This window comes from Armigeres subalbatus, chromosome 2 (assembly GCF_024139115.2).
Source record: "Armigeres subalbatus isolate Guangzhou_Male chromosome 2, GZ_Asu_2, whole genome shotgun sequence".
In the NCBI taxonomy this organism is placed as follows: Eukaryota; Metazoa; Arthropoda; class Insecta; order Diptera; family Culicidae; genus Armigeres; species Armigeres subalbatus.
In genome coordinates, this window is record NC_085140.1 from 27,227,542 (window position 1) to 27,253,453 (window position 25,912).

General features: G+C 38.0%; 1 protein-coding gene across 4 annotated transcripts in view; it reads right to left on the reverse strand.

Annotated features, from left to right (window-relative positions):
• Positions 1-25,912, reverse strand: part of LOC134218367 (serine-rich adhesin for platelets) — a 428,012-nt gene that overhangs the window by 94,526 nt on the left and 307,574 nt on the right. For all 4 annotated transcript variants that reach the window (XM_062697307.1, XM_062697308.1, XM_062697310.1 and 1 more), the window contains 3 exons: positions 22,014-22,163; positions 3,465-3,575; positions 3,180-3,274 (listed from right to left, as the gene is read on the reverse strand). In XM_062697307.1, the coding sequence (XP_062553291.1) occupies positions 3,180-3,274; positions 3,465-3,575; positions 22,014-22,163 (356 nt within the window). The remainder of the gene's footprint in view (positions 1-3,179; positions 3,275-3,464; positions 3,576-22,013; positions 22,164-25,912) is intronic.

Genomic DNA, 25,912 nt, shown 5'->3' on the forward strand with positions numbered 1-25,912 from the left:
ACCCCTATCCCATTCGGATTCGCTTGCTGCGAGGAGAATTTGTTTTGTGAAATCGGACTGCCTGGAGACGGCAGATTGCCAGTACACAAATTTTACACTTTTCGAAAGACATTTTTTTTCTAGCTGCTTCGCCGACACCCAACTGACAAGATTGCGTTACGCTGATTTCAGAATTTTTTGACATATTTTCATGATTCTGAGTCATGTTTTTAAGACTCAGCGTCGTTTTTCATGACTCAGCGTCATGATTTCATGACTCAGCGTCATGATTTCATGACTCAAAGTCATGAAAACGTGGCTCCGAGTCGTGATATTTTATTTATGAAAATAGGAATAGCATTTTGATAACGCCTCTGGTGGTTACTACCTTAGTTTCAGACAAAAATGCTATTATTATTCATGGTTATCGTAGTTTAGGTCATGATATCATGAATTGTAGTCATGATATCAAGAAGTAACAAGTTTCATGAAATCATGACTTTTTAGTCATGGATTTGGCAACGGATTTTTACCCGTGTACGTTTGCGTACGTTTTGACAGTTTTACCATGGGAAAATTGTCAAAACGCACGCAAACGTATCCATTCTGTTTGGCCCATTACTGTTTCTTTCCGCCGTTGTCCAGAAAGGACATGATTTCGACCGTTATATCCGTAATCATCACCATGTTCTGGCATTCGCTCTCCATGTAGCTGGTCATCACTTCCATGATGATCTTGGTCAGGATAGCCCCATCCATCTTAGTATCGATGAACCAACTGCCAATAATTACCGCCATTGGTGTACCATTTAAAAAAACAATTGTTTCATGGATCTTCAAGAAACGTCTGTAGGTCTGTATTTCTCAAGGATTTAAGGGAATCTGAAAAATCTTTGATATTCTGATTTTTTTAAAACGCTATATGAAAGATACTTATGATAGCTGAGCTCCAAGGGTTTCCAATAAGATGAGCTTCTGAATTTCCTTAATGCTACATTTTGACAGGGCAAGTGAGTTGAACAACTCAGTTGAATTCAATAGACTTGCCAAAAGTTGAACTTGTTCAACTTTCTTTTCGTTCAAGTGAGTTGAATGAAGGTGTTTAGACGATCAATTCTAGCGACTTGCTCAATTCACTTGCCTTGTCTAAACTTAGCATAACTACGAACAATGGAGATCCATAGAGGAGTAATTCTCGCTGAAACCGGGCCACTATTTGCACGAGGTTCTTAAAAATGCCTAAATTTATATTCTGTCGAAAACTTTCGGCGAGTATATTAAGGATCCGAGTGAAATTCATCAGAAATATGAACCCTTTTAGTTATACACGAAATCATTTTATGGACCCCTCGATTTTTGTCGATTCTTGACTCACCAAAACTGTCATAACTCCAACATTTCTCAACCGATCATAGAGATCAGCATATCTTTGGAAAGAGGAAGAGTGTATCCTCAATTTGCAATAATAAAAATTCAAGCAGACACATTGAATTTGACCGCCATCTTGGATTTCTTTTAAAACCATTTTCCGCCAATTTTGCAACCACCGATTTTGAATATTAATACATCGATAGAAAGCTTAGCTTATATTGTGCATTGTGTCCGAAAATCTCAGGTGTATGTTTTTTCTATCAAAAGTCATGTACTATTTACCAATACAAAAATTCTTAAATTATTTAATACAATAACTTGAATACGGCTGCGTTATGCTCAAAACTTTTGAGCCCTTCAAATAAAATACTGTTGTAGACATGCTTTTGATTTATGAAACACATTTAGCTTAGAATAGTATATGAAATCAAGGAACTGACGTCGTGTTACCATATTAACCCTAAAAATACTGTTCGTTGGTCAGATGGCCTTTCAAAAATTAATTTGGCAAATCATACATAACTTTTGATATAAAAACATACACCTGAGATTTTCGGACGCAATGCACAATATAAGCTGAGCTTTCCATCGATGTATTAATATTCAAAATCAGTGGTTGCGAACTTGGCGGAAAAATGGTTTTCAAAAAGAAATCCAATATGGCGGCCAAATTCAATATGGCTGCTTGTATTTTTATTATTGCAAATTGAGGATACACTCTTCCTCTTTCCAACGATATGCTGATCTCTATGATCGGTTGAGAAATGTTGGAGTTATAACAGTTTTGGTGAGTCAAGAATTGACAAAAATCGAGGGGTCCATAAAAATGATTTCGTGTATAACTAACGAGGGGTTCATATTTATGATGAATTTAACTCGGATCCTTAATATGCTCGCCGAAAGCTTTCGAAAGAATGTAAATTAAGGCATTTTTAAGAACCTCGTGCAAATAGTGGCCCGGTTTCAGCGAGAATTACTCAGAGACAATGGAAATACTCGTGATACGCTGTGACGAAAACTGAATATGTTGAAAAGTGAATAAAGAGTACATTTGGAATATAAAAACCCAACCTATTCTCGGATCATACGCAAACAACAAATTTGTACTGTTTCTAATGTCACCTATCGTGTGTCTTGGAGTATCTGCTCTTACAGTTCTTAAAAAAAAAGTCTTGCTGAAATTGTTTCACGATTTTTATAAATTTCAGTTGATTCTTAGGCTATTTCCGAATCGAAAAGAAAATTCTGAATTATTAAAGACTTAAATTATAAACTCGGGTTCAAAGATTTCTTGAAGATATTCACGTTTCATGCATGGAGTTTAATTGAATTTTGGAATTACCGTGATTTCCAAATTAAACATTCACCGCAAGACAATGCTGTTTTCTTAGTCATGTTACATTTTTCTCGAATCTCGGGAGAGCTAATGGTGAAATTGAATATTCATTTTCGTTTTTCAAACATGCTCATTGACACCGTCATAGATAGTTTACTGTTGTGGTATTCAGCATAATTTAAAGGATAGCAAGCCACTGGTTCAATTTGCTTTAGTACCCTCCACCCATCATGCCCAAAGCGTACAGTAGTGCAGTGTAAATAAGTCCCACTGATCCGGCAACTTGCCCATAATAATAAGCCATACAGTCAACAGCGAGGGAGAAAAGCTTCATCCTTTAAATATAGGCCTCGGGAAACAACGCTGCAGGAACGTTACTGGGGGGTCGAACGGCGAATTACAAGGGCACTGTGACGATAACAGAAACAATAACGGTAGCAACAACAACAACTGCATTTGGGGCTCACATCGAACAAACGAAATTCGAACTTACCTATGCTGGTATCGTACGCATGCAGGTACTCGGACGTCATAAACTGTGACACTAATGAGCTTTTTCCGACGGCAGCTCCGCCAAGCATTAGAACTCTGCGTAGTTTTTTTTTCGGGTTCACAGAAATGGGTCCATGCACCGGAAGCAACGTCCATGTTGTAGTCGTTTTCATTTCCATCACAGGATATGTATCATCGGATCCAAGAGGGGGAGAGGGGCAACAAATAGAACAGCAGTTGAGTGATTTGAAATCCAGGCACAACAACATGATGGATGGGTACTCACTTGTATGGGCCGGCCGCCGGGTTGGAGGTACTGCTTTCTCTGCTGGATGCCAGACTGCACGTGGCAGACGTCCGAGCGGAACCGGCACCGACGGCTGTCAGGTGCTCGGTACTGAAATGTTATAAAAGAAGGAAATTTCATTGCAGAGCAGCAGCGTGTCTCGGTTTTCAACAGGTTGGGTTAAATGAGTGCTTCATAGATTCAATTATGTACAATTTAAACTCATAACTGAATTGCATTTATTTATTCAAAGTAGATTCTTTAAAGCTTGCTCCGAGCCTACATGTAGATAGATATGTGTGTAACAACACATTTGGGCAATATGAATTTTCCCATAGATGCAACTGCCTAGCTTTTCAACAGTTTTGTGAAATAAATATAGTTAGTTTCGAGTGAAGAGTCGACAAGCTAAATGGTGCAAATGTTTTTAAGACAATTAGACAAATCTCGAAAGCTTTAAGAATAGGCCATATTTGTAATATTAGTAGGATACATCGACAACACAATTGTTGAAAATTCACTATTCAAAATTTTGTGTAACAGGTAGCAAAAGGGGATCATCAAAAATCTTCAAAACTTGTCGTGACTTAAAACCATTGAAAATGTCACTTGCACATCTTTGCTCCCTGGCCCCAAATTAATTTCGTTAGAGTAGGGTAAAGGCTGTCGTGGGAAAATCATAATTCAATTTAAATCCCATAGTAATTTTATCTTCTAGGAACCATTTCATTTTTCTCTCTACCTTTCATTTGTATCACGTCGGGTTTATTTCATTTGGCAAGTTTGCGATTATCCACCACACCGCAGAACGAGGGTGTTCGACTTCTTTGTTCAATCCCTCCGGGTGAATAATCATAATTCCATCGAAAAACAAAAATGAAATAATAATTGCAAAAAAGTTCGCTGATGACAGGACGCTTGCTCGCGGGGATAGATAACTTAGTCGCCTATCTTTGCTGAACATGGGTCAAATTGAAATTTTGTTTTTACCCTGTTGAGTTTTTTTTTTATTGGCGATTACATTGTAGAGAAGATGATCCCATCATGTTTCAATGACTTATACTTCCATAAACGAATTATGGAAAATGATTAATATTTTTTCTGTAGAGAATAGGGTGACTCTGATATTTTTATATTTCGATATAATCAGATAAAATAAAGTTCGGTTTACTTACTTCGGTTACTAGTGAGAAAAAGCTGATTTTTTCAGCAGAAGTTGTATCACAGATTATCAGTGGATGAACACATATTCCAACTACAATTGCCGAGTTAGGTAATATTACGAGAACCGAAAATCGAGCTACGGGGGTCTGCAAAAATTTTTCGACTTGGTCGATTCATATCGCTCGCTGTGCACCTCGCTTTCATGAGCCCGTTAGGTCGCTATTGACAACCATTTTCACCGGATTTTTGTTCGACATTCTCGTTATGTGTTCGACCCACCGTAGTCGTCCGATTTTTGCGGTGTGAACGATAGATGGCTCTCCCAAAAGCTGATGCAACGGTTTATTCACATAATCTATGTAACAACTGAGCCATGAGCTAGGCTACGGAGAACACCAGAAGGTAGCTAAAGCGTACGATTGGCAGGCCATGTTGCAAGAACGCTGGACCGAAACCCTGCATCCGATCTGGCTGGTACAAGAAGACGTCAAACGCATCGAGCATCGAGGTGGGCTGACCAGGTGCAGAACGACTTGGCGAGCGTGGGGCGCAATGTGGCCTCGAACCGTGTATTGTGGCGTCAAATTGTTGATTCGGTGTTATCTGTTTAGATGTAAGCTAAATAAATGACAAATGAATGTAACAACTTTCTAATTTTGCTCCTTAGGATTTTCACTGTTTGCATCGTTTGAGTAAATTTGCGCTTCCATAGGCTTCACGAATCAAACATAATTTTGTTTTGCAAGAATTTTTGTCCTTTTGGAGAGTGCCCTTCTGCAAAATTTTTATACTCAACTTTCAGCATCACACACTCCAAAAATTACAACTTATCTTCTTGAGTTTAAGTAGTTTTAGCCCTCCTTTAATTTGAAGCATTTGAATTAAAAGTCGTCACAAATCGATAACATTTTTCCCCTTGAAGAATTTTTGCTCTTTAAGAGCACGAAAAAATCGAATTTTGATTGATGTTCAGTTCTTAACTTCACAGGATCTTTGAATATGCCCTCTTAAGTACTGTCACATACGCGTTCTGAGTACCCTAATACTTCCTCCCAATACTCTCATATTTCCTTCCTGAGAGCTTTGCCCACCTAGGATACGATATTTAGTTAATTTTACATACCCATAGATCTGAAGCATTCGACTCCTAAGCCACCATCCAGTCAAACAGTATTTTCCTCTGGCAGAATTTCAGTGCGCAGATAGAGTCTTTTCGAACTATTTCAGCATCAGCATCACTACACACACAGGATTCCCTCCAAACTCAAAAAAATCCTACCTGGCCATTTTTGCTCATTGTACGAGTAATTCTATACCGAGTAATGCTGGACATCATCGTGCGGTAGTCATTAGTATCGACAGGCTTCAAAAGAATTTGGGGTTGATTTATTGATATTTTTCGGTGAGCAATAACTATACGCCATTTGTTTTCCTGCGTGACGTTTCGGTCTACTACTTTGTCTCGACCATCTGCAGACGCATTTCGATCACCGCAGCAATTTCCACCTCGTTGTCTGCTGGGCAGACACGTACGAGACACTGAAGACGGCCTTACTGTTGAGGTCGAAATACGTATCTGTCAAGATACAATTAAGTGGTGGAATTCAAGGGGATTGTACAAACTCGTCTCATGACAAGTGAAGACATTCCACTAAAAAGTTCAAAATAATTTTCTTACCAAAGTAAGAATTTTGCGAGGAAATTTCACTTATGCAACAATTTCCAATACGGCAAACAAAACCTCCTTCCCCATAACATGATGGTCCTGAAAAAGGATCGATTAAGTGCACCTTTGAAATCACTATCAGTATGGAAACAAATTTCGCTTTAATACTGCTCCCATAGACGACGATATTTCTGCAGAAACCACCGCCGACGGCCATCATTATGAGATAAATTTCGAAATCTTGATGATGTTGCTGACGACGGTCGCACGATTATTTACAGAAAACTACCATTTACCCGAAAGAACATCACGGGTGTCGGTCGATGCTGGGTCCGCTCTCCGAAGAATCTCGAGCTAACTGACTTGCACACGCTGGTTGCTGGGACCGCGTTGGACCACTCGCTGCGAAATCTCGAACAAAAGGGAACGCGTGCGCGAGAAAGCTTCTTTCTTGTATCTAATGAAGTAAGATCATTAGCTCCGCCTCTTCGTTATTCGTAATGAGTGCACATAAAATTAAGGCACATAACTATTACCAAAAAGGTGGATCCTCGAAATTCCACGAAGAGCGATCCCTGTTGCGTCTAACGGATTGCGGTCCCAACATCGGCATCGGTGGTGCTCGTCGGTGCGTTTCTGCAAAATTATCATCGCGTGGCCTTCATCAACAGTACTCAAGTGAAATTTTCTGTAAATCGTGGTGAAGTGGCCATCCGCAATGATCATCAGCGGATGTGTTTCGAGGCGAATAAACTGGACCTTTTCAGGATCAAGATTTAAAATGGAAGACAATGGATGTGCGACGAATATTCATTACAGGAACAGAAATGATGAATTGGATGACAATTCAGTGATGGCTGTCGGTGCGGTGGTTGCTGCTGTAAATTTATCGCCACGGTAGCGTCTGTAATCATTTTGAATTGGAAAATGACATTTTACTGCTAGAAGCGCTTAATATTTGAAAAGGTGCATCCTTGTGTATAATTGTCTGTCGCATCTTCCTGCCGACAGTCGCTACAGCAGTAAAAGAACGACGCCATCCAATTTTCCACGGTCACCATGAGATTGCGCGTAGTAATGTGGTGAACATTTCTCCCAATTAAACTTGCTTCCGTATATAATAGTGCACTAAGAAAAATCTGATATGAAAAGTGATATCTTCTCGCAAGATTCGGACAATCGGTTGATTGCTGTTAGTAGTTGTAAATGCTCAACAAGAGCTCAAGAAGCATAAATTGGTTCTTCAAAGTAAGGTACCCTGGGGAAAGTGAAAATACGGCGTAAGTGGGTACTATGACTGCAGATGAATCGATGAACGTTTTTGATGGTAACAATGTTCTAGGAAGATGAAGCAGAACTATCAACGAATTCACCCGACACAAAAATATTTGGAATCAAAACCATTTAGGGCACCATACTAATGCTCTTTAAACTACCGAGAAAATCTATTACCGTCGTTCGGGGTGACATTAGGCCTAGGGGGTAAGATTGGGCCAAAAACGAAAAATGTTTCAACTTCTAATATCTCAGAAACTATTACGAATTTTGATGAAAACCTCAAACGGTTCGAAATTATATTAAAATTCACGTCTAGGAAATCACAAAACAAATTCCAAGGATTAATTGTGTTCGAACAATGATGCTTGGAATTTGAATGTAAAACTATTGATCGAATGAACCCGTATTAAAATAGTGTCAGTAATGCCCCACACATCTATTACATAACTAAATTTCAGATCGATGGATAGCTGGTGATCATGTTACGATAATCTGTTTGTTGTTTTATCAAATTTTATGAATATTTATTTAGCGGTCTTGTTTTTTCGTAGCAACGAGCAATGCATGCTAAAAAGGGGTGAGATTGGGCCAAGCCTTTGGTTGATTTGCCATACATAGTTGGTAAAAGCCGTAATGTAGGCATTTATTTTTAATGAACGATTGAATCGTTGCATCGTCACCGGTGAACGTTTTGTATGTGGCCCAATGTCACCCTCTGTGAGGGGTGAGAATGGGCCAATTTTAAACAACATATAACTTTGAAGAATTTCCCTCATCTATTATTTTTTCCCTACACAGTGGTAAATTTATTGTTCAAGCTTGTACCTAACTAATTACAACTTGTTTCCAATATTAACTACTAGAGCTTTGTAGCATTTACTTGGAGCATACCACATTTTGGCCCAATGATACCCCTGTAGACGGTACTTATATTTTATTTCAATAGATTTCAAACTAAATAGTCATTTCTAAATTTATCATTGATGGGGAAAGTGAATGTTTTAAGCAATTAAATAATTGTGTGACATCGACAACGATTGAAATTTTTAAATCTGCAATTTTCATTTTCCCTTGAATTTCAACATACATGGGGCAAGTGGAACATATTTGAACAACATTTCCGAAAAGCTATTTTAACTGTTTTTAGATAGTTGTCTAGTGAGAAATAACTTCGTCATTCATATATCATATGGATCTGAACCAGTTGCAGTTTGATTTCGATATTAACAAGTATTGTACAGTTGATTACCGAATGTGTATTTTGCATTCTGTAAATTATGTCCCGCATGAAGAAGAGCAATGGCTATAACTATGATGGGATATTCTTCCGTTTACAATGAAAATAATCTATTTATTCTACAATAGGTCAACAGGATTTGTCTTGTGTTTTGTTATTTTCAAACTTCGCATCAGATTCTCAGATAAATAAAGTGCATAACACATAAATTGGAAATTTTGTTCTGTTATAAATGAAAAACAACGCGCATCGCCGTTTCTTCTGAAGTACTGATTTATATAATAATTTGTGTTCTAAAAAGAGAAATATTTATTTATACGAAAAGTGAATAAATATTTGCTTATCCTTGCCACCTAAAACATTTGGTACAAAAGTAAGCTAATGGAAAACAAAACAACAGCCAACTAAACATTAAATCGGCTGTTGTCTAGTTTTCATATCTGCTAACATTATAATACCTTTCTTCTTGCAAAAATAAAGTCCGACATGCAATCAATCTCTATCCATGATCAGAAAATACTTATGCTCAGAAATGATGAATTTGATGACATTTCAGTGATGGCTGTCGGTGCAGTGGTTGCTGCTGTAAATTTATCGCCACGGTAGCATCTGTAATCATTTTGGATTGGAAAATGACATTTTACTGCTAGAAGCGCTTAATATTTGAAAAGGTGCATCCTTGTGTATAATTTTCTGTCGCATCATCATGATAATATGAACAGTCTATCTACATTCCTCAAAATAGTTTCGTTCGACAGTAGAAAACAGAATAGGTCCCACTTGCCCCGTTTGAAGGGGTCAGCGGGTCCTGAAGGTAAATTTATTTCTAGCGCTACCAATATTTTTGTAATTGAATAAATGGCTTCCAAAACCTCTACACTTCAACAATGGAAGCATTCAATGATGTATCCGTGTTTAATGTTCTTAAATACCCTGTTTTCTAAGTATGCGTTAACAATTTTGCTGAACCAGCGTTTTTTAGGTCCCACTAATTAAATGACGATGATTGCGTCGTTATCGATCCCAACAAGCATCGGCAAAACATTTTTTTGCATATAAGCAATAAAGCATGATCCATAAAACAATGAAAATCAATCCATAAATATCACCTGATTGTTTCGTAAACGTTAACATAAATCTATAGAATAGTTCGGAAACCCCTATAAAGAATAATTTTCAGAAAAAATGTGGCTCAATTATTATAGTTTTATTGGCCTTTTTCCAAGCGTTATGGATCATACTACCAAAATTATGGATCATATGACCAAACCTATATGGATCATCATCACGATAAAAATTGAGCAAATTTGTATTTTTTTGGATAAAAATTTTGTTTTTTTATGGATTATTTTCCAAACATTTATCGATCATTTGTCATATGTTCATGGGAAAATAGCAGGGATGATATTGTTTTTCTTGATCATGTTTAACGGTACATATTTTCCAATTAATTGCTGAATTTCAGCTTAGTTATGGATCTAAAAATTATTCTTTATGGGTACTCCTGAACTATTTCATGGATTTATGGTAACGCTATATGGAACATTCAAATATTATTTACGGATCGTTTTTCATTTTATTATAGATCAGCCTGAGAGGCCTACAGCATCAATGATGGCCGTCGGCGGTGGTTGCTGCAGAGAATTTATTCGCCGCGGTAGCGTCATTAACGATTTAATGGTAGAAAGTTAAATTTTCTCGATAGATTCGGATAATCGTTTGGTTGCTGATATTAATTGTAAGGACGCCTATTTGAGAATAAAAGAAAACATTTTCTGATGAATCTACTTTATTGGATATTATTGGTGTAACTAGCCTCGATGCCTAAGGGGATATAGCCTCCCCTTTATCTATTTTGAGCTCCTTTCCAAAAGATTTCCGAATATTTTACAACCCCATTGTTATCTTAATGATAATGTGACACTTAAATTCGGTCCAACAACCTTAAAAGTGGTACATAAACCTTTTTTGTCGATATTGTGTTTTTTACACCAACGGCTTCTTTTAGTAAGGAAATAACGAAAAAGTATTTTTTTACAACTAATTCTGGAGATATACACATTTAAATTTCTGGTATATATCACCCTAGGCGCATCCACGTTCCGAGTCGTGGGTAGGACAAATAGAAAGCATTAGCATTAAGCGTTTCGAACAAATTCGTGCGTATTACAAGCCTAGACTGTTGCATGAGAATAGCATCTCTACCATCCGTTACCCCAGAGGCACTATCCAACGCCACGATAGGTTTTGCAACTGTTAGTGTGGCAGGTAAACAGTAGGAATCGTTTTGAGAGAACAAGAAACACATGAAGAACTAAGACATACATAATAAGAAAGGGATGAACCTGCGGCAGAACCCACGACTTCCTGCTTATAGGCAGAAGCGGTATAGCCACTAGAACACCGAGCTTGTCTCCGACAGTTCTGGTGTTGAGACATCGATGCGCGTTTAACCTATTTTGCCACTGAAAGGCTTAAGAATACTCACATACCTTGAGAAATTTTCTACGATTTCCATTTTAAATATTGCTTTTCCGAAATTCGGTGGGAAGGCATGACATACATCTTGGAATTCTTATGATTATCGAATATTTTCACAAGCTTTCAGCAGATGTCACGGATCACAGAAATTTGTATAAATCATCAATGGGTTAAACCGTCTAAGACGAATTAAGTACTGTCCATTTAATTCCACCAGTTAATTTTCGTTATCTTTGCAGATACGTATTTCGACCACAACTGTGTGGTCGTCTTCAGTGTCTCGTACTTGACTCGACTCGACTGGTGGAATTAAATGGACAGTACTTAATTCGTCTTAGACGGTTGAACATATTCCACTAAAAGAGCTTAATATATTTTTCTGATCAATGGGTTGTTACGTTCATCAATTATTGCTGACTGCTAGGATTTTAAAAATAACTCTCTAGCATGATTATTGATCTATCGATTCAAATCAAATTAACCAAGAAATCAAATGATTGTCAAAAAAGCTTTTCGGGAGCTCAGAATCCTTTAAGCAGATTTCAATTAGTCTTTTGAGGTTTGTTTAAAAAAATCGTGACCTTCCAATAATTCGTAAAATCGTTCTTTATTTATCATAACTTTTGATAATTTAAATTAATCATATTTGCCGATTTCAACAATTTCTATTATACCTTTAGACCAAGGATGTTTTTGATCATTTATTAAACTTGGCTCGATCTTTTAGCAGTTCATTCCGGAAGCTGAATTCTAAAATGTGTTTATGGTGGGTTCTTGGGCGAAGGTTTGCAACAACTTTGCCTAATAGTTCTTTGTTTGAATGCCATTTATAACAGAGTTGCAGTAAGACTAGATAATTGAAATTTTTATTGTTTAATTGTAGTTGCAACAACTAGCGCTTTAACTTTTTTAGTGAAATTCAAACAACTATTTGTTCAACAAAGTATTAGAAAAAAAAACTTCACACTAGCAGCTCACCACACAAAACATTTTAAAATTTAGCCTCTGAAGTGACTTATTGACATACTACTTCGAGACCAAATCTATATACATAAATCTATATACATAATCTTTAATCTATATACATAAAAATGAATTTCTGTCTGTCTGATCCTTTTAGACTACTAAATCGATCGTCGTGAAAAAAAATTTGTATGCAGAGGTTTTCGGGGCCGGGGAAGGCTCCTAAAATGGTTCGAAACCACTCCTCCCTTCTTAGGAAGGGGGGCTTCCATACAAATGAAACACCAATTTCTTCATAACTCGAGAATTAATCAAGCAAAAGGAACCAAATCTGGTATGTGGAGGTTTTGAAAGGGAAGATATGTTTCTGTGGTGGTTCGAAACGCATCCTCCTTCTGAAAAGGGGGGCTCCCATACAAATGAAGCTTGAATTTCTGCATAACTCGAGAACTTATCAGAGAATAAATCAATTTTAGGCGAAACAAAGTTACTAGTTACTAAATAAATAAAAACATTCTTGATCGCAGAAATCTCTATGATTATTGTGAGGACTCTGAAATAACCATTTGCTAACACGCAGATTCTTGCCAGCCTTGACTTCATCCTACCATAATCATGGGTAGGACAATGCTTTGGCTGTCCCACCTAAGAAAATCCATGCGTAGGACATGTCCTACTTGTCCCACCCACTCCCGGCGCCACTGTAATATCACAATGGCAATTTCGTTGCCCGGAATAGTGGCACATATACAGTTCTACCCACTGAAATCAGCTTATTTGAAACAAAATTTGATATCATCGGAAACAGAACCCTATTTTGAATTTCAAGATGGCTCACTGCCGTTTGAAATAATTTTATAAATGTACATGTACCACAACGATTTTCAATTTCTGTTGCATTTTGCTCCCATTAATAGTGGTACATGTGCATTTTGTTCCAACAAACTTGAAATTTGTGAAGAATCATCTCATATTTCTCATTAGGGTATTCGATTATGGTTTAAACCAAATGGCAGATATCAGATGACCCGTCAGAATAAAGTTCATTTATTTCATTGTAGAGCCATGTTACAACTAGTTTATATGGAAGTTTAGTTTATTATCTTTCTAAAAACACCCTGGGTTCACATATTTATGCTTAGTTTCATTGAAAAAACTTAACATTAACATAACTTTTATACTATGGTTTGAACTACTGCAGCGGCTCCTAAATATGATACTAATTACATGCATGGAACGCTCAGGAAACCTATAGAAAAGCAAATTTGTTTTAGTATTCATTTTCTCGCATTAGCTAAGTAACTTGAAACATGTTAAAATCGTCTAAATTATCATACAAAAATTAGGATTTTTTCACTTTGGAAATGTAAACAAAATGCTCCAGCTATGCGCATGCAGCGCTCCTAGCGGACAGCAGTAGAACATGATTGCATTTACAAGTTCAAACCACGATACAAGGTAACATTGATCAGATTTTACCTTGTATTAATGTTGCTATTTTAACTATTTATTACTGTTTCTCATACGTACGATGATGTTCATTGATTACAGATAAAAATGGCTTTCTTTTGATATATTGATCTCACTCCTGTGTCATGAAATGCGTCCTTTATGAGATTTTTGAAATTGTGCCACTGATGGGGTGATTTTAGCGCAAATTCAGGACGTTTTTAAATCGCTTCATTTTTCTACACAAACAATATGTACGAAAGTTTAAATGATCACTTCCAGCATACCTAAATATGCCATTCATACTGTTTAAGCTTCATTTCCGGCCAATTAGATGGTAATTTCGACTGATTCACTAGTTCAAACCATAAATGAATACCCTACTACCTTTAGGCACATCAGTCATATCACGTTGGTACAGTTGAGTTGCAGAAAATTGCAAATTTGAACTTTATTTTTGAAGTTTTTGGGATTATGCGTTTCCTGTAAAATTTACTCAATGTGACATGTACCACTTTCGCTGACACCGTTGCGGATCAATCACCCTCATCCATATTCTCTTTACTCAAGCACGTGCTTTGTGTTGTAGCCTCTAGTATCGAAGTGTGTTTGTTTATCAGCCGATGATTTCTACAACGACTCAAATTGATAGCGTTTGGTTATTGCGTCTTGGTGTAGTAGCACTCGGCTACTTTTAGTGATTCCGACTGGAATGTTCCAGGGATTCCGACGAGAATCTCCGAAATTTTCGACGGGAATCCTCCAAGCAAGCATACCGATGCGAACCTCTGGGGATTCTCCAGGCAATCCACCAGGGGTTCTAACAGGAATGTTCCTGGGAGTCCGAAGGGAATATTTCAGAAATGGAAAGGTTTCAGAGATTCCGACGGGAACATTCCATTGAGAATCTTCTAGGGATCCTCCATCCTCCAGGAATTCCGACGGGAATATTCCAGATATTCGGACGGGAATATTCCAGGAGTTCCAACGAGTATGTTTTCTGTTGGGAATCATCCAGTAGTTCCAACGTGAATGTTCCAGGGATATAGAAGCAAATCGTAGAAGGATTCCAAAGCAATCTGTCGAGGGATCCCGAAGACAATCGTCAAGGGACATCGAACTAATCTTCTAGGGATTCCTCCAGCGATTCCGAAGAGAATCCTCCAGGGATGCTGAAGCAAATCGCCAAGGAGTTCCGAAGCAAATTTCCGAACGATTCCGAAATAAAACTTCGAGCGATTCGGGAGAGATTCCGAAGCAAATGTCACTCCAGTCCGTGATGCATGACACACGCCTTTGATTGCTGGCAAAGTATCACGATTGCTTTAATTGAAATTTTGGCAACTCTCCGTTGTTGTTCATATCAAACGTACTTTGATGCTTTTAAGTCAATAAGATATTGCCTTTTCATATTAGTGCAATTTCACTACCACATAGGAATATTTCTCAGAAATATGAGAAACAAGCTCATTTGCCTTCCACTCATTTCATTATGATAGGGTGGATATGGGAGATAACACTTTCGTCTTCAAACTTTTGCAGTAATTCATTATGCCATATGTTGAAATTGATATCACTGCTAACTTACTTTTTAAATCCTAGAGAGGGCTAATTTAGTACACGCAAAAAAAGCGTTCATGAATTCGTGAACTAACGAGTTCACGGTGTATTTTTTCGGGAAAAACAGTCATGGATTCAGGAATACAATCACGTTTTCTGTAACGTTCTGGAAAACGTGACTGGTGTTCCCGAATCCATGAATCAAATCACGGTGTATTTTTGCTGGTTCACGAATTGGGGAACGCTTTTTTGCGTGTAGTTGTAGATTCTTGACAAGGTTTTAAAAATCGTAAAGGCTCCCTTCCTAAGTGATTTTATGGCCGCAATTCTATCGTTGAGTCGCTGCAGGCTGTCGCCAAGCGATAGAATCGCATCGCATCGCGTGTGTTTGGAGAACCTTGAATCGGTTCTTCTCAAGACCTCAATTTGAAACGGAAAAGTTACCTACCTTAGCCGTGCGGTAAGATTCGCGGCTACGATGCAAGACCATGCTGATGGTGGCTGGGTTCGATTTCCGGTTTGGTCTAGGAAATGTTCTTATTGTAATTTTTTTCGACTTCCCTGGGCATAAAAATTATCGTCGTGTTAGCCTCATGATACAGGAATGCAAAAATGGTAACTTTACTTAGAAACCTCGCAGTTAATAACTGTGGAAGTTCTAAAAGAAAACACTTAGCTGTGCAATTTGGCAATGTCCCAGTGGGGATATAATGCCAATAAGAATAAGAAAAAATATATTCAGAATTGAAGAATTCACTCTTTACGTAATCCTACTATCATACACATTAAGAAATGCCGAGTCAATTGATATATACTATATATATTAGAACGATGACTGTGCATCTAGCAAAGAAATTGTTTTCGAAAACTAATTTAATAACCCTAACTTATTCATCGAGTAGTTATACTGCCTTTCTCGTATTTAGCCAATATGGTTCGTAAAAAAGGATACCAAAAAAGTGATATTTTGTGCTTATTTTAGTTATATCTGAAATCCTACCCATTTGGAACTGCACCTTTTCAAAAAGGTTCTGCGGGAGGGCATGTGCTTTGATATGAGGCATTGATTGGTTTAGAATTAGGACGCTAGCGCTAGGTGGTGGTATGTATGAAAGCATTAGTTTAGGCTGCCCAAGACACTCCGATATATGGAATATTGTACACTAGTTTATTTGTGGACGCAATAGCGCCCGTGGCAAGTGTTTTTTTTTTAATTTTTGAGAGTGATATATTCTTTTCTGCTTTAAAAAAATCCAAATTTTCAACATCTGTTGTCTGTGATTTTTCATCAAATGCTGTGTCTGGTTGTCTAAGGTTGTCACTGGTTTTGTTTTCTGCATCTGATAGTAAAAAAGAATTGAAGTGAAACAGAATTGTGAGAATTTCCCCCGCGTGCTGCGTCTGGTTGGCTAGTCACCAGACAGACAAACAGGGCTATTATATATATGATGATTGTAAATATTCTTATTAAACAAATTTGGAATTTGTAAAGATGGTGTCTTTAGCAAAGATCGTCTGAAGGGAATGGACTGCCCTGTGACGGAATTTTATAAATAGGTGGCGCTAGTGTGCTTGCAATATTCATATATAAGTGAAATATTGCTCTAGCTTGAAATTCTTTGTAACTACACTTATGTTGCATTCGACAAAGTTGTTCAGTATGTCCAGGACAACAAACTGGTGCTCAGATGCCTTCTTCCAAGAGGCGGCGCTAATGAGCAGTTATATGTGAGTATATTGTTCCATGTAAGATCTCATGTATTTTGTGGCTTAGTATTTTTGGCAAACATGAATGTTGGGGTAAGGTCTTCAGAAGATTTTATTCTCATTCAACTTGCTCTAGCAATGCAGATGATAGGATGCGTTTATGTAATGAATAAACCTTGGAGTTAAGGCCTTTTTATCTACACGCGTAACCAAAGGTCAGCCAGTCTGTTTCAAATGTGGTACATACTCTTAGTGATACTAAGTTAGTGATTCTAAGATTAAAAAGCGTTCACAGTATATGTTCTTGGACATTCAAGAATAAAAATTCCTTGGAGTTAGGGCCTTTGGGTCTACACGCGTAACCAATGCACAGCCAGTCTGTTTCGAATGTGGTACATACTCTTAGTTCTACTATGGTTAGAATGAGTTAACTGTGTATTTTCTTGGCCATCAAAGAATTCTCTGGAGTCAAGGCTTTTGGGTTTCCTTGCGTAATTAATGCCGTGCAGTGCTTAAGCAAACATGTTTTTAACGAGATTTCTGTCAAAATATCTGAAAATCAGCAAATATTTTGCCGAAAATCAGCTAACAAACGTCATTTTTGCTGAAATATCAGTTTTTAATTTTGCAGGCGCATGTCTGTGCGGATTTTCACCAAGCTGCAGGAATAGAATGCGTTCACATGATATGTTTTTGATCATTCAAGGAATCCCTTAAGTCAAGGGCTTTGAGTCTACACGCGAGCAAAAGACCAGTCAGCATAGTTCAGATATGACACATTGTACTAAAGCCTGTCCACGTTAAATTTCGGACACCCATCATCCTATAAGATTCTTTTTAAATTTTCACAAACCATTGACAAGATCAATTTACATGACAGCTAAATATCTCCGCTTTGCGTGATGCTTTCAGCATGTTTTCATGTTTGTCCAAATTGATGAAATGGCTACAAATCAATTGGACATTGTCTAAGTGTCCGAAATTTAACGTGGACAGGCTTTAGTATTACAAAGCCTAGATACATCCACAATAGGCTATTCCAATTACGGTACATGCTTCTAGTGATTCATTGGAAATAATGTGTTCATAACATATACTCTAGGTTAACGATGAGATTCTTGGAATACAAGATTTTGGTTTTAAGAGATAGTAATGAGTAAAAAAAATAGAAAACTATAATGTTATAATATTATTACAACTTGGATGCGTTGAAGTTTTGACATTATAGTTTTCTAAATTTTTTTCAAGCTAGACGAATGCTAATTATTGGGTAAATACTCATTCGTAAAGTTTATTCATGCGTGTGATTTATTGTAAATTATGTACCATTCCTGAACCAAGCTGAATGATCATTGGTTATGCGTGTAGAGACCCAAAGGCTTTAACTCCAAGAAGTTCTTTAACGACCAAGAACATATAGATTCCTTTAAATTTTGGCAACAAAGCCATCTGACTGATTTTGACAACATTCAATTTTGGAAACAAATCAATTTCGGCAAAGCAATTTTTTTTATTTTTAAAATTGCTTAGAAACCGCGTCAATTACATTAAACTCTCATTATAACTATTATAACTAGGGGAGGAGGTTCGGTTGTGGGCACCCTTTTGTGTTTGGTCCATAACTTTGGCCCTGGTTGATCTTATGTCGACATGTGCATAGCAATCGAAAGCTAAACTTATAACCTTACAACTAGCAAAGAAATTAATATGATTTCATCGATTTAGAAAAACATATTGACAATTTAGAAAATTTGACATTTTTGGACATTTTCATTTCGTGGTTCGGTTGTGGGCAGCCTTGAAAACTTAGCTAAAATAAAGAACTTACTTACTTACTTATGGATCCTGTACACCTCCGGTGGTGCAAAGGGCCGACTTGAAAGATCTCCATCCTGAGCGATGCCCGGCTATCGCTTTAACCTGTTGCCAGGTTAGATTTCGGTCGACTTCTTTTATTTCTTTATTGAGGCTTCGCCGCCATGAGCCTCTGGGTCTGCCTCTGCTGCGATGTCCCGCTGGGTTCCAGTCTAATGCTTGCTTACAGATTTCGTTTCCGCCCCTACGTAGAGTGTGGCCGACCCAGCCCCACTTCCGATCCCGAATTTCTGTTGCTATCGGCCTCTGGTGACAACGACGATGGAGCTCGTTGTTTGAGATCCAGTTGTGAGGCCACCAGGCCCGAATTATATACCGCAGGCATCTGTTAATGAACACCTGCAGCCGTTGAGTGTTCTCCACTGATACACACCATGTTTCGCTAGCGTATAACAGCACAGATTTCACGTTAGAGTTGAAAATTCGTATTTTGGTGCGTTCACTTATCTGCCTGTTTTTCCAGATATTTCTTAAACTCGCAAAGGCAGCCCTTGCTTTCTTGATCCGTGCGCCTATGTCGATCTTGGTACCGCCGTCTGACGCCATTTGGCTACCAAGATATTGGAAGCTTTCAACATTCTCCACTGGTTGCCCGGCTACTGTGAAACTGGAAGGAGTCACCGTGTTTACATCCAACGATTTGGTTTTGTTGACGTTGATGACTAAACCTGCCGAGGAGGAGCGATCGGCAAGGTCGTTGAGCTTACTCTGCATATCAGAGCGCCGTTGCGCGAGTAGTGCAACGTCATCCGCCAATTCGAAGTCGTTTAGGTGCTCCATGGTTATAGGCTGCCATAACAGCCCGCGGTTTGGTTCACGGTCAATCGCATCTACCAGAATCTCATCGATTACGATGAGGAACAGTAACGGTGATAGAATACATCCTTGACTCACACCAGCTACGACCCGGATATGGTCGAACAGGACCCCATTGTGCAGCACTCTACACGAAAAGGCCTCGTACTGTGCTTCGATGAGGCTGATGATTTTCTCAGGAACCCCTTGCGTCTCAGGGCGCCCCACATATTCTCGTGATTGAGACGGTCGAAAGCTTTTTCGTAGTCAATGAATACCAAGTAAAGGGACTCTTGGAATTCGTTGACCTGCTCCAAAATGATGCGGAGCGTGACAATATGGTCCACACAGGATCTTCCGGCACGGAATCCGGCTTGCTGCCGCCGGAGAGTCGCATCGATCTTCTCCTGAATCCGGGCTAGGATAATTTTGCACAGAACTTTGAGAACGGTACACAGCAACATAATGCCTCGCCAGTTATCGCATACAGTCAGGTCACCCTTTTTGGGCACCTTCACTAAGATACCTTGCATCCAGTCGACCGGGAAAGTTGCGGTGTCCCAGGTATTACGAAATAAACGATGCAGTAGTTGAGCGGATGTCATGGGGTCAGCTTTGAGCATCTCGGCTGATATGCGGTCGACCCCTGGGGCTTTATTCGATTTCATGCTTTGGATGGCTGTTTGAATCTCTAGCAGTGATGGAGCTTCGGTATTGACACGTGTTATACGTCGGATCCTAGGCAGATCATGCCGAGGTGGTGATGGCCTGGTTGGCACTTGAAAAGTTGTTCGAAGTGCTCGAACCAGCGTTTCAGCTGGTCAGTTGGGTCGGTCAATAACTGATCATTCGCGTCTTTCACAGGCATCGTTGCATTCATCTTCGCCCCGCTTAAGCGTCGTGAGATATCGTAGAGGAGGCGAATGTCCCCGGTTGCGGCGGCTCTCTCTCCTTCGTCGGCCAGAGAGTCTGCCCACGCTCGCTTGTCCCGTCGACATGAGCGTTTTACTTCCTTCTCAAGAGCCGCGTATCGTTGACGGGCTAAGACTTTGGCTCCTCTGGTTTTCGATCGCTCTATCGCGGCTTTGAAGCAAGAATAAAGAAGCATGAATAAAAACCACCCAGATTTAAAGACAAGGAATAGTTTATTCATTCTAAAAGCCAGGAGACGCTAAAAAAACTCAAATCAATTCACCTAGCAGTGATGATGCCTCCCTCGGTGCATTAAGGAGGATGTTGAAAAAAAATCACATAAGAAAGGTCTAAATAGCACTTTAGGTAAATGGGTTTTAATTTTTCATTGATTTACGTTTTATTGGTATGCATCACAGTCAAAAAAATCCTGAAAAATCACCCTAGCGGCAATATTGCTTATCTCGTTCATTTCAACCAATCTGATCTGACCAATTTTCAATAGGAAACAATGGGAAAACATTCCCCGTCGAATGCAACTTGTTGCAAGCAAATCGGTCAACGTTTTGTTCCAAAAAGTGTGTGTATAATGACTAGACATGCCCAAAGAACAAAAATATTAAATAAACTCATTATTTCGAACAATTATGTCAAACTAATTATAAAAACTGCCTTAAAACGTTATTAAAAATAAGTTAATGGACAAGTAAAACGATATTGAATGATTTATCAATAAAATGAGGGTGCCCATAACCGAACCAATGAAGGTGCCCACAACCGAATTTCGCAGCCTTTTTGGAACGCGAAGAAAAAAATTCGCGCTAAAATTTTGATGGCAATCGACATTGGGCCTCAAAATAGATTAAATTTACTGTGTAAATACGCATTAGAACTCACTTTTTGAACCGTCTAAGACGAATTAAGTACTGTCCATTTAATTCCACCAGTTAATTTTCGTTATCTTTGCAGATACGTATTTCGACCACAACTGTGTGGTCGTCTTCAGTGTCTTGTACTTGACTCGACTTACAAGACACTGAAGACGACCACACAGTTGTGGTCGAAATACGTATCTGCAAAGATAACGAAAATTAACTGGTGGAATTAAATGGACAGTACTTAATTCGTCTTAGACGGTTTAATACATTCCACTAAACGAGCTTAATATATTTTTCTGAAAATCACTTTTTGAATTAAATTCTTTAATTTATGACACTTTGAAAAAGGCCAAAAAAAACTTTCGTGTTGTTTGTACGAAAAATTTATTTGTTTCTAGTTCAAAGTAGAGATGCCCATCCGGTTTGATATTGAGCACAAAACATCATGCTATTATAGCAAACAAATGACGGTTGTCAGAATGACAGCATCTCTTATCTGTCAAAAGATACATAGGGGTGCCCATAACCGAGCGGTGCCCACAACCGAACCTCCTCCCCTATTAACACATCGAAGGCTTACTCACCTGGAATTGGAACTACCGACACTGGTGTTTGATTTACTCCGACGACTCTTCAGTGAATCTCCTCGGTTGACTACACCCTTGCCAGTGATGGAAAAATGCCTGAGGCGATAATATTCCTCCTCGACACCAGTATTGGGCATAGAGGCCACCCTGCAAAGGAGGTATGAGAAAGTGTACACATTATGCATTGATAATGAATAAAAGGCCTAATGCCACAATATTTCATTTTTTTATATAGACTGCCTTGGCAATGATATGATAATGATTATCTTCTGCTTATATTGCTTACAACCTTCAACTTTTAATTGTTCCTAAATTCAAACCCATTTGTATTTCAATTCAATCGAAATGTTTTATCTATCTTATTTCTTCCGAGATTTTATCGACTGTTGTTTTTTTCAATCCACTTGGATAAAACTTGGAACTTGTACTTTATACAAAAACGTTTTAATAATGCGTTTGCAAAGTTCACTCGATTATCTCATATAAATGCATCTACCACCGACGAATTACATTCATTACCACCGGAAACGATCCATTTTCATTTCGCCACGCAATTGTATACCGTGGACCGACCTCCCACAGAGACTTCGGTCTCAGGTGCTCCCTCTGGGCGCTTACAGCTATTAGAGGGCTGATGAAACGCGGTGGTGGTGGATTATACGATGGATGAAGATAAGACCGACGACCTCACTGAATGCGGTATGGGTCGCACACAGCCAGTCGGTGTAAAGAAACTTTTGCATTGCTTTCCCTCACGTTCCGGACGACGACAACGACGCGACGTCCTCGTTGGTGGGGGTTGGTTGCCGGCAAAGGGAAACAAGCCAGGAAGCACGATTTGATTTGATTTGCGTGCTTGAAACCAGGGCGTTGGTTGATGTTGGCGTTGCACCGGATGATGCATGCCCCCCATCCGTTGTATACCTTGCGAGGGTGAATGGCGTGTTCTTCAAGTATAAATTAACGAATTATGCAGCTTTGTGGCGAATGTGTACTTTAGCACCTTTGTGATAAGCGTGAAACTTAGCGCGACGTTGTTTGATTTGCAGGCGAGAAAGTTAATCGTTCAACTGTGGTATCCTAATTAGATTGGGTGTGTAAGATATCAAACTTGGGCTTAATGGTACACAAATGAGACATCAAAACCCATTAGCATGTGGTAAATTTAAATGTAGGTCGACTGAGGGTATTAGTTTTAAATAAATTCTTTACGTTATCATAACGAGGTTTTTTTTCACGATTATGATCAAAACCATCTGTTATCTAACAGCTTTCGGGAATCATATCCAAATGTCAACAAATGTTAAAAACTGTTTCTAAAAAATTCTGTACAATAGAATTGAATGAAGATTGCACAGATCTAATCACAGAATGGCTTTGTAATCACAATTAAGTGTAGCATAGCTAATAGAATTGGAATTATCCGTCGGAAGACTTCAAGATATGAAATAGCGAACGCAGTTCCTTGTTTCAATACTCATATGATAATTCTAATTTGATTGTCTTCACAAATATTCTCTATTTTCATTAATGGGGCCATCCAGAAACCACGTGGTCATATTTTTGAAGATTTTTAACCCACCCCCCCGGGGGCTTATCGTGGTCATTTGCCAGACCCTCCCTCCCCCCTTTGACCACGTGGTTTTTTCCAAGTACATTTTTTTAAACCTTATATAACTAAAACATATGGTTAATCCGATCAATTTTGAAGATGGACAATTTTAACTGATTCAAAATCAAACTAAACCCAGCATGGAAATTATAAATTTTCATGAATTCGAAAATTTTGATTATGTTATCATATTGTAATGTGTATCAGGTATTAGTATATCTAGAACTCGCACACCTTCGATGCATCAGGAGGAAACAAAAAAATGTGGACTCACGAATATGTTATAAAAATTTTGAGAAAAATTTGTAATGGTTTAGAAATATTCCAAAATATCCCTATATATATTTTTTAAATTTCTTTATTGGTGATTTTTTTTAAAAATAATTATGAAGTTTACCACTGAATATCCCTATAGATTCCTAAGAGTATTTGGGATATTCCGTAGCTCTGGAGGTACTGGAAATTCTTAAGATATATTAACCTCAGCGAAGCATCTGAACTGAACTGAAGGTTTTTCTAAGTGCATACAAGTTTCATTCAGAATCTCAAAACTCTCTTCATTATGCCAAGATTCTATGATTCTAATCAGAACCGTAACACAATGTCCTTAATATTCCTTTGCCTGAATTATACAGTTTTGGCTTAAAAAAAAGTTTTCATTTTAAATCTACAGTTTTTAATATCTTTGGGTTCCTTTTGGTATTCTAGAATTTATTGTTATATTTTGGTATTTAACCCTCTCAGGACGATTTTTTTTAAGGATTTAACGTACATATTTAGGGGTTTCCTCGATCTTGCCAACACTAGTATAGAAAGAACTAAAAAGTCGTACTTTTTCGGGTGTCATAGGCCAAACTGCTCTGAAGTACATATCCTCGAAGGTATCAAAAATCATGTCAAGAAACAAATGTCCCAAGACATGATATTACGGAGTTTTGAAACGATCCGATTAACCAAGTCCTGAGCGATATATCCGTGCATCGCTAAGCAGGTCCAGCAGGTCCATTGAGCCGATGCGATTTCATTTATTACTTTCAGGACCTTCCATGAGTCGATGTTCTAAGATACGATATCGACTGAAATGAAAACTCAGCCTAAAAAATTTAAAAAAAATTCCATAACAATTAGGAAATTTCCAATAAAGAAATCATGGAATTAGCAATAAAAAAATATCAAATTTTCTACAAATAATGCAAAATTTCCATAAACAAATAAGAATTTTCCACAAAACAAAAATAAATTAACACTTTTAAATCCAAAAATTACAAACATAAAAGAAGAATTTTCCATAAAGAAATCAAAATGTTCCACGGAAAAAATACAAACATTCCATAAATAAATCAATATTAGAAAAAAAATATTACAAAATTTTCAACAAAATAAATATTTTTTTAACAAAAAATTAAAACCTTTCCATGAAAAAATCAATAATGAGCATTGAAAAAAAAAGGAAATTTTCTATCAAAGAATATAAAAAAGCAATAAAATTAAGCATTTTTCCCTTATTAACCCGTTTGAAGTTCATGGAAAATTTTATCAATTTGGTTGCTTTTCTTTCTTATTTTCTTATTTTTTTATTGCTCTTTATTGATGTAGCATTGCCCAGGTGTTGCAAATGTCACAATGAACTATTTGCAGCACCGCACTCTAGGTCAATTTCCGTGCGTTTGTTTTCTTTTCCTCAAAAGCTGACCAAAAATTGTATTTTAATGACTTTTTACATTTCCCCGTTAAATTCACTAACTTTTGTATATACAAACCTTGCGGATCCCAAAACGAATCGATTAGGGAAAATCTTGCAAATCTGTCAAGCCGTTCGCGAGTTAAATCGTCAGGAAGGAAATCTCATTTTATTATATAGAGATTATGTAGAAAAAATATCCATTTTGTGAAAATTTTGTAATTGTTTAAAGCTATGTCCATTTGGAATCCGGAATCATTTATTGTATTGCAGCGGCATGGAAAGTGACCGCTGCAAGAATTCTTTACAGCGGTTTGCCTTCCTAGGCGTCCACTTGCTGTGGTATAAATTTCACGAAGTTTCGTGCAGCGTGTCAAAATTATTCCAGATGGAATCCGAAAGGAGAAAAAAGTCTGCACGCCCACGTTGATAATCCTGTCATCGACGATGGAACCTACGTCAAAATGGATTTCGGACAGCTGCCTAGCCAAAATTCTACATGGTGACGGCACTAGGAGTAGTTCCTGCGAAGTTTAAGTTTGCTTTTTGGACAAACTTGCAAAAAAATGGATGATTTTGGCAAGAGATAAGCAACTGTGCGAC